General features: G+C 50.6%; 1 protein-coding gene across 7 annotated transcripts; it reads right to left on the bottom strand.

Annotated features, from left to right (window-relative positions):
* Positions 1-2,891: 2,891 nt before the first annotated feature.
* TPRA1 (transmembrane protein adipocyte associated 1) lies at positions 2,892-19,174 on the bottom strand. 7 transcript variants are annotated; one of them, XM_053912869.2, is made up of 12 exons: positions 18,977-19,174; positions 18,480-18,638; positions 10,457-10,597; positions 10,135-10,267; positions 7,547-7,633; positions 7,381-7,453; positions 7,190-7,269; positions 6,498-6,608; positions 6,317-6,377; positions 6,017-6,119; positions 5,843-5,923; positions 2,892-4,457 (listed from the first exon to the last, which is right to left on the bottom strand). In XM_053912869.2, the coding sequence occupies exons 3-12, from the start codon at positions 10,579-10,581 to the stop codon at positions 4,214-4,216; spliced, it is 1,098 nt and encodes a 365-aa protein (XP_053768844.1). In that variant the 5' UTR covers positions 10,582-10,597; positions 18,480-18,638; positions 18,977-19,174; the 3' UTR covers positions 2,892-4,213. The 7 variants fall into 7 exon arrangements, with proteins under 7 accessions (XP_053768844.1, XP_024436076.2, XP_045043743.2 ...); XM_024580308.4 differs by lacking the exon at positions 18,480-18,638; XM_045187808.3 differs by lacking the exon at positions 18,977-19,174 and having other exon boundaries at positions 6,522-6,608; positions 18,362-18,902.
* Between the last annotated feature and the right edge of the window lie 399 nt (positions 19,175-19,573).

Raw genomic sequence — 19,573 nt, 5'->3', positions numbered from 1 at the left:
CCCAAGGGAATGCCCACCTGTTTCTTTCTATAAGCCCCTGCTGCCCTCTGTAACCCCAGGCATTTGAAAACAAAGTCAGGAAGTCATCCACCAACTTCAAAGTTCCTTGGGCAAGAAAGCCCTAAACCAAACTCCTGCTGACATGGGAGAAGGGTGAAGTTCAGAAAGAAAAAGACAACAATTAGTTTTTTTGAAAAATTATCCTGTCTCCCTTAAATGACCATGGAGGTAGACATACCATCATCCTCACATGTTTCGGTTGGGATTGGGTTTGCCGTAAACAAGTAAAGAAGATAGTTTGTCTCACATAAAAGAAGTCTGTTGGTAGCAGTCCAATGCTGGTACAGCATCACCATCATCATTGGGGACAGATGTTTCATCTATGTGATCAGCAGTCTCCAACCTTGTTGGCAGCAGGGACTGGTTTCATGGAAGACAATTTTTCCATGGACTGGGATGGGGGGAAGGCTTTATAGCCTGCCACTAGATGTAGCTTAATTGTACTTGCCGATCACTGATAGGATTTTGATGAGTCTGAAAGCAATTGATTTATTATGGTCTCTGTGCAGTCAAACCTCTCTGCTAATGATAATCTGTATTTGCAGCCATTCTCCAGCGCTAGCATCACAGCCTCAGGCATTAGATTTTCATACAGAGTGTGCAACCTGGATCCCCACATGCACAGTTCACAGTAGGGTTCACACTCCCATGAGAATCTAATGCTGCCGCTGGTCTGACAGGAAACTGAGCTCAGCCAGTAATGCAAGAGATGGAGAGCGGCTGTTAATACAGAATAAGCTTAGCTCACTTGCTGCCGCTCTCCTCCTGCTGCGCAGCCTGGTTCCTAACAGGCCACAGACGACTAGCAGTCTGTGGCCTGGGGGTTGGGAACCCCTGTATTTGATCATTCTTGGTGAATAGCTTTCCAAAGTCACCTCATCATCTAATATAGCTGCTGGAAAGTCAGTTATCATATCTGCATTCCACAAAGGAGGAAGGAGGCAGGACAAAACAGTACATCTAGCTGAGTCAACACCTTTGAAGCAGTCTCTACCAAAATGGCTCTCCTACTTCTGTTAACATCCCATTGGCCAGAACTTAGTTACATGAGTGACTGCAACAGAGGCACCTTTTACCTGGGTGCTTCACTGACCTACAAAACATCAGGGTGTGGTTACTAAAGGAGGAAAAATGGATATCAAGTAGCAACCAGTCATCGGCTACCTCATGTCACTAATGAGGACACTGAGGGTTATAAAAGGATTTGACTTACCCAAGGTCTATAGCCCATGAGCAGCAGCATTGAGGAGGTAAGACTGGAACTTGGGCCACATTTGGTGAACTCCATCATCATATTGAGGCTGCCAGAACCAGCACATCCTGGCCATTCTTCAACATGATGTCTGCTCCCACCCAGGCACAGCACACAAGATGTGATCCAAGCAGAACAGACATTAACAGGGTTCCTCAGGACTGGGAAATTTGAACAGCACACAGTGTTGGTCAGGCTGCTCTGATAGGAGTTAAAACTAGATTAGTCCAGCCTTTACGAAAGGTGTGTTGGTCCAGTCTAGGTTCAACTATAAGAAAAAAATCCCAAGTGGTTTAAACAAGATAGATGTTTATTTCTCTCTCATGTTCAGAAAATTACCTGAAGGCAGGAAACTCAGGGCTGTAATGCAAGCACCACATATCAGGGGCATGAGCTCCTTTTATCTTATTGCACTGCCATGGGAGGCTTACATTCCCAAGATAACCCCACGATTCAAACGGTCACGACTCTCCGGCCATTGCAACCACAGGCCAGTTTAGCAGGAAACAACAGGGCTTACCCTCTTTCTGAGGGAGTTGCGTGCACGCTTACATCCCATTGGCCAGAACTTAGTCACATGGCCACACCCACCTGCAAGGAAAGTTGGAAAATATAGTCTTTATTCCAGGCAGCTGTGTATCCAGCTAAAAATCAGGGATTCTATTACAGTGGAGGAAAAGGAGAGTACATATTGGAGAATAGCTATTAATCTCTGCTAGAAGACTGTAAGACTAAATAAAACAATTTAATTAAGATTGTGTGTTCTGGCAATTATACTTACATGAGTTACCAAAAGCTTATTTATAAGAATTTTTGTTGCTGTATTGTTTGTTGTTGCCAAATATATTAGAAACAAAAGCCCATCCTGAGGGGACTGGTTAAATAAATTGCCACATATCCATAATGATACATGCCACTGCCAAAGTGAATGATCACTACCAGACCAATTATCAAGTGGAGAAAACAAGCTACAGAGCATTTACATTCTCAGACGAGGGTTAATACACACACACACATACACATACTTCCACAAGACTACAGGGACCCCCACCCACCCACCCCTGGCCTCACAGTGACTCTGGGAAGCAGGGTGGAAAACTGAATGTCAAAGTTAGAGATTCACCTCCTACTGTATAACCCGTGTTGCATCAACTTTTTTTTGCCACCTACATGTACTACTTATTTAAAGAAACAAACAAACTTTAAAGTCAGAACAAAAAAGCAGCAGGCTTCTAACTTACCTCTTTTCTTCTGTAGACACCTCCCTGAGGACTTGGCTGCTTACTCAGTAATCTCACTGAGTAAACTAGGCTATCACTAGGTCATCTTAGATTGTGTAAGCATCAAAGGCTCCCAATACTGAACCCAGCTCTTATTTGACAGTCAACCCCCACCCCTGCCCTATGTGGCCTCCAACACTTGCAGGCTTTCCTTTCTTGCCCAACAGGATTCTTCAAATGCTGTGAGGTCACAGCAAAGTGTACCAAGTGAAGAATCCTGCCAGGATCCTCCGGCAGTCCTGGGGTCCTCTCAACTGGGAGCCCAGCTAGCTAGCTATGCCTTTGCCTTTGCCGTTGCCATGCCCATGCCACTGTCAGCCCTCTGGCCCAGGGTCCTCACTGCCACAAGCTGTGTTGGAGCTGATGCTCTCATGCACTCCTGAGAAAAGGGGCAGCAGCAGAGGTGAGTGCCAGGCCTGACCCTCAACACCCCCAACCCCAGCTAAGACCTCCTCCTTTCTGACAGTGGGAATTACAGAATTATAACTCCCTTCTTCCTCTAGATGCCAAACAACTCAAAGCCAAAGTTAGCTACACCAGCAGCAATATGGACACATGGAATCTTCCTCTTACTTCCATTTTCCCAACCCATTGTTTTACTCTGACTTTTCCCATTTTTACCTCATTGCATCCATTCTTATTATGAATGTCATTCCGCAGTATCCTGTATTCTGAGTGCCTACTGGGTGCCAAGCTCTGTTCTAGAGGCTAAAAATAATATACTATCATTACTGTTACATTCCCAAATGCCAGTCTTTCACACTATTTTCTAGTCTTTACAAAATCCCTGCAGGACAGGGCTTCTTATCCCCTTTTACAGAGGTTAAAACTGGAGCTGCAGGAGGGAGTGGCTGGCTCAAATCAATGGAGCAGAAGGAGCAGAGATAGGACGGGACCAAAGAGTTTATTCTAACCCCTACACTCTTCAACAGGGCAGCAAAACAGCCCACAGAAAACATAAATCTTTTTCCACATTTGTTTCCTCCACTCAAACAGGGATGGCTAGGGTCGGATTTCACTCCACCTCCCAGCAGCCAGCAGGCCCTACGTGCTGGCCAGTGTTCCTTGGTTGGACCTCCCTGAGCTCAGGACGCAGAGGGATCTGCCAGGACATCTGAATACCCTGGCCCTTGAGCTCCTAAAGGGAACCAACTCCAGTATTCCTGCAGAATCTCCATAGCAACACCTTCTACTCCTTTTCCTTTTTATTAAAAAATACATCAAGAAACTATACACTCTTCAGCCCACCTTCCAGAGTGGGCTTTAAGAAGGCCAAAGTGCTGTAGGGAGGGGGCCAGATCAGTCCTAGGTGCCCAGACTTTCTCCTTGGGAGAAAAGAAGTGCCCTCAGCTAGTCTAGCCAGGCCTGGCCCTGGGAGATCAAAGTCTGAGCCATGTTGCAGAACAGGACAAGGGCAGATGGAAGGGAGAGGGGCAGCTAGAGCAGAGGTGGCTGAGGGGAACGAGGGGCCCAGTGGGAAGGACAGGGCCTGCACACTGCTGCCACCCACACAAGGTCTCATGACCTTATCCTCCTCCTCCAGGGACTCTGCACTACCTGGCCTCCTCTCCCATCTGCCCTCCATGGGCCCCAGCACTCTTTCCAACCAGGACAACCGCACTCAGGCATTGAGAGTCTTCCAGCGCTCACTGTCCATGCTGTTGATACTGCCCGTGTGGCAGGGCATGGAAGCAATGTCATCCAGGTAGGACACCCCGCCGGCTGAGTCGAAATGTGTGCTGGCAGCACCTGCTGCCTCTGGACCCTCCCGCCGTGTTACAGCATAGGGCTGGGGCAGGTGCAAGTCTGGTTCCTCAGTTTCATCCACTTGGCATTTGTAGGAGAAGAGGATCTTGGGCTCCGAGCTGGTAGGGAGGACAGATGGGCAGGGAAACTTACTGTCTGACTCCAGAAAGGACCTCCTTCATTGGGCAATGAGGCCATAAGACCAGGAGGATATGCACTAATGGCTGCCCAATGCCCAACCTGAGGTACCTATTTCTTGAACTATGGAGTCCAACATGACTAAAACCCAGCCTTCTCCTCCTGGCTGTGTGTGCTTGTGTAAAAGGTTCTGGGCCTGCTTTCTCACCCAAAATGGCTGCAACAACCTCAGAGGCTCTTTGTGGAGGGTGAACAGTGTAAAACAGTACCTGGCCCAATGTGCTCAGCAAGCATTGGCTGCGTGACCTTCACCCCTGCAGCTTTTAACTACCCAGTCTGACCTCACCCAATCCATCAACCCTCAGAATTACTTTCCAAGGGAGAAAGCACTGCACCTAATTTATAAACAGGAGCCTGAGGCCAGATCGAGGATAGGCTGCAATCAATCTAGTCCTTCTCACTCCACCTCTAAAGCCGTCTCCTAGATTTCCCATTCAGGAGGAAGATTCCTCCACCCCACCCTCATACCTGGCAAGTGGAGAAGGGTGGAGTTGGGGAAAAATGCTTGAGCTTCCACTGCCTCAGAGGCCTGGGGTCCAACCCTTAATCCTATACATCATTAGCAACCCATCTCCCTAACACACTTCCAAACACACATTTGCACAAAAGCAAACCCCATCCCATGCTCAAATACACACTGGACTCCCCCTAACCCTGCTCCTCTGCCCAGTCACCCCCAGCTAAAATACAAGCTCCGTAAGCATAAGAATTTGTGTATATTTTGTTCCCAGTTGTACCTGTGGCTACAGCTATGCCTGGCACAGTGAATGTGTGCTAAAGTAATGAATGAGCTAATCTATTCTTAAATGAAAAAGAGCATGTGCAGAACAATGTGCATAGCCAGTCTCTCTTGTGGGGAAAGTGCATGTGTATGTATATGTGTGTGTGTGTGTGTGTGTGTATATATATATATATATATATATATACACACACACATATATATATATGCATGTGTATATGCATATGTGGTTATGTGTGTGGATTTATATACATGCATGCATATACCTGTGTACATGTGTGTGTGCCCATGAATGCAGACATATGTGTCTACATGCGTGTGAATACATGTGTACGCGCGCACACATATACACTGTCTGCCTTGTCTGTCCTGCATCTGGAGCAGGGAAGCCCTACAGGCCATACCATGCAGGTGCACAAGCGCAGGAAGAGGGCGCGGTTCCGCTTCCAGCCACACGGGGGCTCCCGGAGCCCTCCAATCCCGGGCAGTGGGCTGGGCTGGTAAGGCCCAGAGTTCTGCCAAGACCTCCAGCCCACCAGCCCCTCCGGCACCTGTGGGAGGACTCACCCGAAGAAGCCCCGGAGGAAGGCCACGTAGATGAGGGGTGCGAAGAAGCTGAAGTAGAGGAACGTTGTGGCGTCCACACAGCTGGGGGAGAGGGCAGGTCAGAGCAGGCCTCATTGGGCGGGACCTTTCCAAGTGGGCGGAGCCTCCCGGTCCCAGCTCCCCCAGCCTCCATACCAGAGCCCTTGGATGATGTCAGCGCAGAGCAGCGCACTTCCCAGCCCCTGCAGCAGGTTGAGCAGCGCCAGGATGCCTGCGTACACATAGAAGCTCCTCCGCGCTGGGAGGTGGGGACTGTGAGGTCCTGCCCTCTCCTTCACAATTCATCCCCACTTTATCCCAAGTGCCTTACTAGGACCCATCAGTCCCAGGGCAGCCCTCTTTCCCTCCCTCCCTCCCACCCAGGGCTCTCCAGCTAGCCCAAACAGACTGCCCCACCTCCACCCCCACACCCAGCAGTGTCCCAGAGTGGCTCACAAGGCAGGGAGATACGCTCCTTCAGTGGGGTCTTGGGAAGAACGACCACCAAGGAGTACACCTGCAGAGACAGACGGGCTGAGAAGGGTGCTGGAGAGCACCAAGCCCAGAGCTAGGCCAGGCCTTAACCAACCCAGCCACCCCCACCACACCCAGGCCTGGGGCCCACCCTCTGCCTCACCAGGAAGAAAAAGCAGGAGCTGACCAGCCAGAACTGGCGGCCTCCATGCCCATAGATGTTAAAGTCCTCAGCTGAAAGATGGGCATCAGGGTACAGGATCTCCAGTGTCCCCTGCAGGGGCAGACAGGTGAGAGTCTCTCAGGCTTCAGCTACTTGGAAAGTCCCCTCCCTGCAGCCTTCCCCAATGCAGAGCCCCAGATGCTCTCCACCACACCAAGCCCAGCCCCAGGCTGGTCCCCAGAGGTTCCTGCTCCAGCCTGCTCTCTGACCAAACTGCACATTCTAGCTCCAGTACCCAGCACAGGCCTAGCATGGGGCAGGGAACAGGGCTGGGCAAGGAGTAATCCCTGCCCCAATCTAAGAAAGAGGCTTCTGGATACAGGGCTCAGTAGACCTACATTCTTCTACCTAAGATGCTCGTTAAAACCACAGGTGATAGGCATCCTCCCCTCCCCCACCCCACCCCACCCCACCCTATCAGATGGGAATCCAGGAAGGGCCTCCAGAACCTGCCTTGTTAATAAGCGCACCAGGTGATTCCTTAGATACATTTAAAATTTGAGGACACTGCACCTGATAAATATTCAAACCTTTATCCAGGACCAGGAGGTCGTGGTTACCTGGCCCTTGCTGGTTGTAGGCCTCCTTCAGGGAGCCCCCAAGGCTACCCTGCCCCACCCAACCTCTCTTACCTGGGTGACAGAGTAGGCCAGAGACAGCACAGTAGTGATTGCCAGCACACGCTTGATGCTTGACTTGCTTTCCAGGTGACCTGGAAGAAACATGCTGGTAAGTCAGCGGAGGTCAGCCCAGGTGACTGTGGTAGGATTGAGCCCCAGCCAGGGAGGGGCAGGAAGAATAATGGCCCCAGCAGGAGACGCACCAAAGGCAAGGCCCAGGATAACCACACTCAGCTCGATGGCCAACAGGAAGAAGCGGGTAATCTCCCACAGGATCTAGACACAGAGTAGGTAGAGTGTCAGCCTGGGGGCCCAGTCACCCATCTCCCCAGTGCCCAGCATCCCCCTTGTCAACAGGCCCAGCCACACCTTATCAGCAACAGTTGCAGCATCCGAGGTGCTGACCGTCATACTGACCACGGCCCGGGCGATGCCCACCAGCGCCACCACAAATACCTGGTGGGTGAGAGAGGGGTGTCGTGGAGTTGGGGAACAAGGCCTCTGGGAATCACAGGGACAACAAACCCACACTTCACATCTGCAATAGTTCTGATTCCTTAAAGAGTGAAAGGACTCCAAACTAAACAAGTCGAGAGATGGGGCGACCACCCTCCACTGGCCTGGTCTTCCCCTCTTTGGCCTCAGTGTCCCAGCTATGGGAAGGTTAGTTTAATGACATGGTAGAGCCAGACTGACTGGGTTCAAATCCGAGCTCTGCTGCTTCCTGCCTCTGTGATCTCAGGCAATCAACTGTACCTCGAGGCCTTAGTTTCCCCATCTATAAAATAGAGGTAATAATAGCACCTACTGCATCTGATCACTAGGGGGATTGAATGGGTAAATCAACACAAAAGTGTGCCCGACACCCAGTAGGGTCAAGGTCCACATCTGCTATTAGTCTTGTCATATTGATGGTTTTAATTCTGAGATGTGGGGGCTGGAGGGAAGGAGGCCACAGAGAAGAGGCATCACAGACCCTCTTCGCAGGGAAAGCACACAGGACTAGTTTTTTCAGAAGTGCCTGTGCATTTATGGCTTTTGTCAGCCTAGTATCCTTCCTCTGGTAACAGCCTCATTTTTCTCCCATCCTCCTCCTTCACATGGTTTGGGGGGAGAGGCTGACCCCACTACTCCTGGCTTCAGGGACTGACCTGTGACCTAGGGCTGGCCATTCTTGTATGCCATTCCACTGATTTGGGGATAGGGGTGGGACCCAAGGGATTTGAGTAAAAGTCTCAGCCAGGACATCAGGTGCAATCACTGGGAAAGGAAGCTGAGGGGATGCAAGCCCAGAGCTGCTGGGCTACCTGGTTGTGAAAAAGGAGGAGACTGCTAGAGACAGGGCCATCAGAAAGACACCAAGCTGAGAAGGAGACAGAGATAGTGCTGTACGGAATTATTGAACCTCGGAATCCAGCCATGCCCAAAACCCTGGGATTATTAGTTTCTCAGTCAATACATTTCTTCTGGCTTCTGGGGGTTTTAAGTTTGGTGTTCTGACAGATACAAATAAAAGAGGCCACATTCATACATACTCTGTCCTTTGCGCTATGAAAGTCATGTCCAAGCCTTGGGGAGGCCTATACCAGTCAGCAGGGCAGGCTACAGAAGCAAAAAACTGCCAAGTGCCTACCATATGCCAAGTCAGCACTGGGCAGGAGCTGTGCACACTGTCATGTGGCGGTTACAGGAGTGCCACAAGCAAATTCAAATCCAACACACATCATGTAGGATGGCACTAAGACACAGACAGGTCAAGCCACTGGCCCAAAGTCTCATTCTGCACAGCTGGAATTTGGAGGTGGTTTACCTAAGTGCACACTTACTGCTGCCTCCTCTCCAGGACAAGTCCCCAAGAGGAAGAGGGCAGGGCCAGTGCTGATTCCCCTGGCCTTGCCTCATGTTCCTGGTAATTAGCCCTGGGTCCCTTTTCCCTGCCTGCTCCCCCAGAAAGAGCATCTGCCTGACATACAGTAGGTGCTTAGTATTTGGTGAATAAATACGCAAACAAGGAAATGGTCAGAGAGATTGTGGGAGAGGACAGAGAAGAAAGCAGGCCTTGATCCCCATCCCTTTTCAGTATCACCTCACAGGAGTGGAGATCACCAACAGCCTCCCCTGACTCTCTGCCTGCCCACTACCCACTCCTGTGACTGGGAAGTTCTGATTCAGGCCACAAGAAGGAGACCAGGGAGCCACTCAGCTCTCATGTAGTGATAGCTAAGAGGCACAGAGGGAAGGACTCCAGTCAGTTAAGCCTGAGCCCTGAAGACAGGGAGCTGGACAGCCCAAACCTTGGACTTGCACCTGGGGCTGCCTAGTCAACCGCAGCCCTTCTCTCCCAAGGCAACACCCACCAAGACCACTGAATAAGGAGAATATAGGCTCTCCCAACAGGCAGGAAGTCTGTTCCAAAGAGTCTCACAGAATGTGTGGATGGATGGATGGATGGACAGATGGATGGAGGTTTAGTGGGTATTTTTTCCCTATCCAGACTCTATTTGTCTTCCCTCTAGTAATGGTTCCCCAATTTTCTTCCAGGGACCACCATCCTCTACTGGTCTGGATGAGCTGACCCCAACTTCCCAACTCCAAAATACCTCTTTCCCGACTAGTCACAGTAATTTGCTCAGGGCTGAACACAGAATCCAACGTGGGCCAATCAGAGTGAAGCCCAGGTCTATACTGGAAGTACTTTGCTAGATTTAGCAGGGAGGCAAGATATTTGCTCAAAACTGCTCTTGGCTATCTTTGACACCATATGGGGAGAATTCATCTGAGATAAGGCCAGAGGAGAGCAGAGATGCAGAGAGAGATAGAGACCTGATGACATTACCTAATCCCCTGGATCCAGCCATACCTGAAGTTGATTTTTCATTACAGAGGCAGTTAATATTCCCTTTTTTATTAAAGCCAATTGGAACTGGGTTTTCTGTCATCAATTGGAGTAAACTCACCAGGATATAGAAGGTGATAAAAATGGGGCTGGAGGTGATGCAGATCTTGGCCCGAGCAAATGGAAGCTTCCAGAGCAGGAAAATGAAGAAGAGCACATTGGGGATGAGCAGCAAGAGGTCCCAGTACCGGACCCTAGCAGACAGGTATAGAAACCGGCTCACTGGTGAGGTTGTGTTCGCATTCTACCCCCACCCGTCTCTCTCGCTCGCTCCCTCTCACACACTCACACACACTCACACACACTCACACACACACACACACACACCAGGAAAACCCACTCACACATAGTCAGCTAGCCCAACAAGGCTGTGACTGCCTTACCTAGAGGTACCAATGTCCTCGTAGAGCAGCAGCAGACAGCGATGTGGCACACTGATGTTGGGAGCCAGGGGTGGGGGCAGCACTGTGCTCCTGTTTGCCCAAATCACCTCCTGCAGGGTTTCCATCCCACCAGCAGCTGGCCTTGGGGAGTGAGAGGCACCATGTTAGCAGAGCAGAAGCCCTGTAGCCCTGGGTCTCTGGGTCTCAGGCTCCCAGTGGAATACAAGAGGGGCTGCCCACTCCCCATCACACCAGGCAGGAGGTGAGATATGGCACTCCTACACATGCCCCAAACCAACCCAACCCCTACACAAGGACCCAGTCCCTTGTCTCAGGCTGTCTTGTGACCCCCCAAACAATAAAAGCATGCTCCCTCCAGTGATTGAGCCTGCTTCTGTGCCAGACACAGCAATGCAAGCTACTTGGCATCACCCCAGTTAGTCCCTCCAATCCTGCGGGGGCTGGGGAGAGACAGGGTTCGTCTGCTCCTTACTACCTTGTTCACCCTGTGCCTCAGTTTCCCGTCCGTGGAATGGGGGTAACAATGTCCACCCTGCGAGGTTGTAGATAGTGACATCAAGTGCCTCCAACAACCGACACATATTAAGTCCTCAGTAGCTGAACTTCAGTTCCAATCCTCCAAAACCATAAAGATCCCACTTGGAGGCCAAGTGCAATCACAGCCGCCAAGTGCCAGAGCAGGGTATTGTGCACACCTCAGGTGACCCTCAAGCCCTTGTCTCCCTCTGCTGCCCAACCTGGAAAGGCAGACACAAATAGAGGGAACACTTGCACTGTTCCTGGGAGATGCATGGAGGTCTCTAAGTGGAGAGGATGAGGGAAGAGGAGGTACTGTGGAGGGAGGTAGAGAACTGCTGAGGCAGTGTGAGTGGAGGGGGGTGGCAGAGTCAAGCTCCCATGTGATGATCTGAGAATGAGAGGTCAGAGTCCAGCCTGGAAGATAGGAAACCAGGTAGTTTAGAGTCCTGGAGCCACCTGGACAACTGAGGCAGGCTTGCAGGTCCCAGGACTCACGGAGGGTAACAATAGAGCTGGTCCTGCATTGACAGTGACAGAGACTCCCACAGGGAACTTGGGGGGCTCAGGGCAGGTGAGCCAGGTGTGGCCTAGTCACCAGAATGTAACAGATGCCAGCATTTAAAATGATGACTTGAACAGACTGGGCCCTATGACCCGTGTCTCCACTTCTAGGTATGTTCATAATAGCCTCATGAGAATGGCAGTTTGCATGAATGGTGGAATATTGCACAGAAGTAAAAAGAATGTATTACTGCTACAGGTAGCAACGTGAAAGGGCCTTGTAGATACGAATGCAAAGGAGCCATGCACAGGGGCAGACATGCAGTCTGACCCCAGGCACATAGCTGGGTGAAAGTCACCTTTGTGGAGGATGGAAGGTAGAGGAGTGAAGGGAGGCACACCTGTTGCTTGATCTGGGTGGTGGTGGTGGGTGCACAGCATGCTCACTGTCTTAATACATTGACTCATGGACCTATCATTCGTGTACTCATCGTCTGTATGGGTTACAACTCAGATATTTAAAAACTGAGATGTTCTTTTGCACACCAAGAGCACAGGTCCCCCACTCAGCAAGGAGAGGCCCAGGATACTTAACACGTGTTGGAAAGAAGGGTTTGCAGCACTGCAACAAGAACCAGTGCTTATCTGTCACTAACACATCCCTGAACAACAGCAGGCCCAATGCAGAGCTGGAGGGGATGCAGGGACATCCTCATTATTTCTCACAGCCATAAAATGAAAGTGCTACCTCTGGCTTAAAAGGACAGAAGATTCCAAATGGTTAGGCCAAGACCTGGGGCTCAAGCCCCTCCATCCCTCTCTCCCACATGCCAATGACTGGCTCTGAGATCACACGCCCACCTGCAACTTGAGGACATATCAACAGTGAGGAATATTAAAGAGAACATATGCCTGACACATAATAGGTCCAAAGAAAGAAGTTGGCTCCTTCTTTGTTTTCTACTAATGAGAAAGGCAGACAAGAAGTCTACCCCTTCCTTCATTCATGCATTCTTCACCACCTGTAGGTGGTGCAGAATACCTACTGTGAGCCAGGCAGGAAGGAGTCCAGGTACTGGTACACAAGTGCCCCCACAGGACCTTCATTCTAGGAGGGGAGGCCTACAGCCAGTAAAAAAGCCTGTATTTTAAAAGCAAACTTCTCCTAGAGAGAAGTGCTGAGATAAGATCACAGAGGTGTGGGACAGAAGGACAGTAAACAGTGGAGACTGCTGCAGTCCCCAACATGCATCCTTTCCTGGAGTGATAGGGCCCCTGGATTTTAGCTTGCACATGCCTTCCCAGAACAATGGCCACTCTCCCAGGGTCCCTACCCCTGGCTGTGGCCACATGAACAAGTTTTATCCAACTGGACATGAGTAGTGAGGCTTGCCAGTTTCAGGTTGTGCCCTTCTCCCTTCCCATTGGCTGGAATGTGGATGTGATGGTCGGAACAAGAGCGGCCATTTTAGATCACAAGACAGAAGCCACATATTGAGGATAACAGAGCAATAAGAAAGGTATCTGGGTTCCAGGTATGACCAGGCTCCATTCATGTCCTGAACAGATTGCACGCAGACTATCATGCAACAGACAAGAACAATCATGTTATCTCAGCCTTTGTTTCAACAGCGAAGCCTGAATCTCCAGGAACACAAAGGTGTGCTGCCTCAGATTGGGCTGTCAGGCAAGGAGACATTTGAACTAAGATCCAAATAACTGAGGAGCCAGCCTTGGAACAATCTGGACAAAGAGCATACCAAGGAGAGGAGAGTGGCACAAAGGCCCTGAGATAGAAACAGGCTTGACCTGTTCATAGGGCAAAAAACAGGCCAATGTAGCTGTACATGAGATCACAAAGGTTGGTGGGGTCAGATCAGACAGGGCCACATGACCACATGCAATGTGATTTTATTCTAAATGCACCAAGAAGGGTGTTCCAAAAGCAGGTGACAGCATCCCATTTCCCTGTAGAGAGGATCGCTCAGCTGCTATGGACAATGGACTAAAGCAGGGAAAGAGTAGAAGCAGGGAGACCCAGGTGCTACGGCTCCAGCCTGGGTGCAGGACAGTGGCTTCAATAGAGGTAGCAGTGGGGTAGAGTAGAGGGATGTGGGATACCTTAGGGAAGTTAGGACACAAGACCTGCTGACAGACACGCAGAGGGAGAAAAGAGAGCAAAGAAGGCAGATGTGATGTCTGGCCTGAGCCCCTGGTTATTTAGTAACTGAGAGGCCAAGACTGCCCATGGCATCTCTATCAGACACCACCCCCTACTTCTTTGCTATCAAGCTGCTATTTTGTTCCAGGGCACCCCTCTATGATGTCCTGCGCTCTGGGCAGGGCCCCCCCTAACATCAGAAGCTGAACCTCAATGAGTGTAAGTCAGTGGTTATATAGAGCAATACTGGATACCTCAGCAGGGTGCACAGGTGCTCCAGTTTGACACAGGGACTTCAGGGGCAGGGTGCTACGTATTTTTCATGCAGAGTCCAGGACTGCCGAATGCACTGCAATGCATGAGACAGTCTACCAAATAAATGGTCATCCTCCCTTTGTCTGATAGTGCACTGCAGAGAAGCTCTGGTCAGTCAAGAAGGGTGGGCCCAATTTCCTTGTCAGCGGCTGTTAGGCAAGACATGTGATGTCACCTGCAGAGTCTCCTGAGAAAAGTGTTCCTCCCTGATCAGCAAACACCCCCAAGGAAAAAAGCCCCCTTTTCTGCACTTGTATATGGCTACTGAGGTATTAACTGTGGCCATGTTACACACATCTGAGGACTAGCCCACCATGCTGAGCACAGGGAGCTTACAGCTGGCAAGGGATATGCCACCTCCCTCAAGATTTCCGGTGACCTGAGATAACTTGGAAGTGACTCTGAGACAAGGAGAGAGATTCCACAGCCCCTTCTGCCCCACTCCTTATGGAGCAAACTTCTGGACTTAGCCCCCACACCAGCTCTGGCACAGGGAATGTCAAGCAGCCCCAGCAGGGGCAGGCCAAGCACCCAACAGTCACAAGGAAGCTGAGAGGCCCCTGTAGCAAACAGAAACCAGTGGGGATGAAAATGAGCCAGGAGCATGGGGTAGCTGAATGAGCCCAGAGTGGGAGGGGTCAGAAGGAACTTCCCTAGGCTTTGCCTGCCCAACACTATTTTCCTGAGGGGGCACTTCAGCTCCCCCAGCATCTATCCATGTAGTTTAGGTACAGCTGACTCTACCCCTCCACAACTCCAGGGGATGTGCATGTGATCTAAACCTGGCCAATTAAGATGCTCCATTGTCCTGGCCAATGAGAATCAGCCTTGAGTCTTTTGCTGTAACTAGGAAAGATACACACTTTCCAACCTAAGTGCCCATCAGCAAACGAGTGGATCCAAAAACTATGGTACATTTACACAATGGAATTCTACGCAGCAGAGAGAAAGAAGGAGCTTATACCCTTTGCAATAGCATGGATGGAACTGGAGAGCATTATGCTAAGTGAAATAAGCCAGGCGGTGAGGGACAAATGCCATATGATCTCACCTTTAACTGGAACATAATCAATAGAAGAAAAAAGCAAACAAAATATAACCAGAGACATTGAAGTTAAGAACAATCTAACAATAGCCAGGGGGGAGTGGGGTGGGGACAGTGGGAAGAGGAGATTACAGGAAGTACTATAAAGGACACATGGACAAAATCAAGAGGGTGGGTGGAGGTGGGGGAGGGAGGTGGGTTCAGCTGGGGTGGGGTGGAGGGATGGGGAGAAAAGGCATACAACTGTAATTGAATAACAATAAAAATTAAAAATAAATAAATAAATAAATGAGGGATTCAGGATTAAAAAAAAAAAAAAGATACACGCTTTCTGCTGAAAGCAGTAAGCATGACCTGTATTACTCTGACCCTACATATGGAGACCCACATGAGAATAAAACCAACAGAGAAATGTATAGCTGAGAGACGGATGGAAATAGATCCTGCAGACAGATCCTCATGGATCCAGCCATACCTGAAGCTAGTTATCCCCCTAGACTTCTCAGTTATAAAATCTAAAAATTCTATTTTCTGCTTAGGCCAGTTTGAATCTGATTTTTCTATTTACCACTAAAAAATTTCAAGTTACACAAATTATAGAGTTGGGCAAACATGGCTGCAGTTCTGGCTCTGACATGTACTTGCTATATGACCTTGTGTGAGTCATTTCCCCTCTGAGTGTCACAGGAACAGTAACACCTACCTTACAATGTTGCTGTAAGGACCAAATAAGACCAGAGAAATAAATGTCTACAAAAGGTCACACACACAAAGCTAGCTGCTATTCTTATTCCCAGGAGAGGTCGGGGGGATAGGGGGCTGGTAGGGTCATGGAGAGAAGAATTTCAGTCACAGGTCCAAGGGCCCCTTGCAAATCCACACGTACTACAGGATCTGAGGTGACGAATGAGAATGTCAGCTGCTTCCTTCCAATTCCCCTGCTAATTCTTCAATAACAGCAGAGAACACTCCCTTAGCCCTCCAACTGTCCTAGGGAAGTACTTATATTATCCTCCCTGAGCAATACAGATTTCAGAGACAGGTAACCACCTACAGGGCAACTCACGCTATCTGTCTCTAGAGCCCAGGATCCCAAAGAGCAACTTGCAAGGTGACCCTCTCCAGACCTCAGTTTCTCTACTTGAGAGGAGAAGTTGTGCTTCTCCGACTTGAGTGCTGTTCAGATCCAACAGGCCTGGGGTGGGGCTGACAGTCCACATTTCTAACACACCAACGGGTGGTGCCACTGCTCTGAGTTAAAAGGCTGTCACCCACACCAGAACCACCATTCTTGAAAAAGCTTATAAAATAACTGAAGCTATAATTTAAGAAAATACAAAACGTGCCCTGACTGGTGTGGTTCAGTTGGTTGGGCATCATCCCACAAAAGGTTGCTGGTTGATTTCCAGCCAGGCCAAATGCCTGGGTTTTGGGCCTGGTCCCCAGTTGGGCTACATGGAAGATCAATGTTTCTCTCCCTCTTTCTCCCTTCCTTCCCCTCTTTCTAAATATAAATAAATTAAAAAATTTTTTTTAAAAAGAAAGAAAACAACTATGAACACTATGTGCAGACACTGGGCCAAGTGCTTCACACTTGGTAACACATTTAACCATTACATCAGCCTCTAAACTCCTAGTGTCCCCATTCTACAGAGGAAAGGAGAGGCACAGAAGAGTTAAGTTACTGTCCCAGGTCTTGGCCGGATAGCCCAGTCGGTTAGAGTGCCATCCCAGTATGCCAAGATTTCAGGTTCAATCTCCAGTCAGGGCACATACAAGAATCAACCAATGAATGCATAAATAAATGGAACAACAAATTGATTTCTCTCTCCTCCTCCTTCCCTTCCATTTTTTCTCTAAAAATCAATAAAAAAAAAATAGTTACTGCCCCACATCTATGCCCCTGGGCTCTTGGCTTGGGGGCACAAGCCCTGAAGAGACAGAGAAGGGGTCTGCAGGCTCAGGAATAGGAATGGTGGGAAGGCTAGAGAAGACAAGAGCAGGAGATGAGCCTCCACCAGAGAAACAGGGAAGGGGATTCTCAGATGATGTAGTCCTGGGATGCTGAGTGCCCTGGGGCAATCCCTACTAGATGGGGAAATCAGAAAGCCCTGAGAGGCTACACTTCTTCATAGTTGCTGTTACACCTATCAGTGCTTCCAAACCCTAGCAGGTTGTCGAGCTTTTAAACCCCTTAGTCTTGGTGGACACTATACTTGAGAAGCCAACTCCTAATAAACTGCCAGCAGCCCAGCCCAGAACCCGCAAGAGGAAGAGGAGCCCTGGGCTCCTTCCCTGGCCTTCAAGGCCCAACCTGATTTTACACCTGCCTACTGCTCTGCCATATTCCCTTCCACTCTCCAACCCCTGGCTTTCATCTTGTTCTCCAAGCTTATCCTTCCAGCATTGCCTCACCATTCTGGCCACCTCCTCAAAGCAGCCCTCATTAACCATCTCTCACAGCTAGCCCACCATCCTGTGTTTTCTTTACAGCAGTTGGCCTCTGCCTGAAGTGGCCCTAGCTGTGCATTTATTTGTTTACTGCCTGCCCACCCAGGTGTGCTCATGACCCAATCGCCTAGAACAGGGCCCCACACAAAATTAATTTTCAACGAATGTTATTATTTGAACTGAATCCCCAGCACAGTGCAGCTAAGCCTTTCTGGGGAGAGAAGGAACCATCTGAGAGGACCCCAGAGCCCCATCCCCATTACAGACTGAAAGGCATAGTCACTCTACACCTCCTCTCCCTAGTCTAGTGGAAGCAGAATCCTCCAGCCTTCCAGATAGTCCCTCACGCAACGGCAAAACCTAGAAGGGACTGCAACCTCAGCACACAAACAACACTCCACTGACCCTTTCAGGCTGCTGAATGCCACAGCAAAGCTGGAGGCAGGCTCTGTCATCCTGTTTGTAGGTGGGGACACAGACCCAAATGTGAGGATGTCTTGGCCTACATCTCTTCCGACACTGCCTCAAACTGCAGGATGCGAAAGCCCTGCTCACTAGCCACAGCCCTGGGCCTGTGCTGCTGTGTGTGTGGTCACTGCCAAATCCCAGGGCTTTCCCCTCCCTCCCATCGCCCATGGGACTCCCAGTTACCTCGTCCCCTCTTCCTTTGAGTCCTCACACCCAGGGGCCCCCTTGGCCCTCTGAAACTTCCCTAAGGGTGTTCTCTGAAGCTGTGCCATGAGCGGGAAGTGATTACACCCCGGAGGAAGGAGCGGGGACAGATGGGCCTTGGGTCCAGCTGTGGTGATGGGGACAGGGTTCCCAATCAGCTCCGGACTTCCTCACAACTACCGCGGGAAGATCCTAGATGCACCCAGGCTACGGGACCTACCCGCCGAGGAAGGGTCGGGGAAGGGTTGTAGGTACAGCTAAGGCCGGCGACCTCTCTGGAGTAGAGGTGGCAGCCCCACGGTAGGGTTTCGTGCTGTGGAGCAGAGGGCCCATGGTACCTGAGGGCCCCGGGCCGCGCTCAGGCCCCGCCGCCCCGGTCGCCCATTCGCGCCCGCTGGTGCGCGGACCCTGCACCGGCCGCGGGACTCGGGCCTCCAGCGCCCGGAGCAAGCAGCCGGCGTCTGGGAGCGTTGCGCAAGAACCCCCAGCGGCAGGCTCTGCAGAAATGAGAGTTAGGGAAGGGAGGCGAGGCGATGTTAGCGAGCTGAGCCCACCGGCTCCCAGACACGCGGCTCTTCCCCGCAGAGGCAACCCGGAAAGGAAGGTGCGTCCTTCCCAATCAGCCAAAACTGCAAAAAAAGCCAAGGTCCCTACTGGGAGCACCTGGACCCGCCTCAGCCCCCAATATCCTATAAAATGGTGCTCCATCGAAAAGAGGACCCACGCAGCGGAAGGAGCCAATCAGATGCCCAGTAGGCGGGGAACTCTTAAAGAGACAGCACGCCAGCGGGGACTGGAAGGCCCTACGGAGCTGGGAAGCTGCTGCGTTTCTTACCCAGAAGGCGGTCGGGATAGTGGACGCTGCCACCTCTCCACCCCTGCGCCTACCAGCTGTCCATAGCTATCAACTGATCAGTTCACTCCAGCCAGCGACCCTCCTCCCTGCCCAACTGTCCGCGGAGGAGCACAGGCTGACAGCCCCTGCCGCCGCTGCGGCCCGCGAGCTCCGCAGGGGAAGTCCCGCCTGATGGACTCGGTCACAGAAGCGAGAGAGGAAGAGTAGGAACAGCCCCGCCCCTGAACGACGCGTTTCCACCTACGTGCCACGCTGGCGGGTCGGCTTCCTTCAAATCTCGCTGGTGTTATTGAGCACCACCCACGTTCCAGGCACTAATTTTCACAACAACCCTGCAGGGCGGTTATTACAATACTAGTCTCAATACTAGTCTCCTTTACGAAGGAGAAATAGGAGGCTTAGAGACGTTAAATAACTTGCCCAAAGCCACACAACTAGGAAATGACAAACAAAGCGTAGACGCTGGGATTTAAACTGCCCCTACTTGCATTTCTAACTTCAACAATTCTTCAGCCAACTTCCATTATGAAGTCTTCCCTGCCCATGGCTTCCTGACACCTACGCAGTTTTCTCCTG

This window comes from Desmodus rotundus, chromosome 10 (assembly GCF_022682495.2).
Source record: "Desmodus rotundus isolate HL8 chromosome 10, HLdesRot8A.1, whole genome shotgun sequence".
Taxonomy (NCBI): Eukaryota; Metazoa; Chordata; class Mammalia; order Chiroptera; family Phyllostomidae; genus Desmodus; species Desmodus rotundus.
Note: the sequence above shows the minus strand (reverse complement) of the source record. Positions and strands in the feature narration are given on the sequence as shown.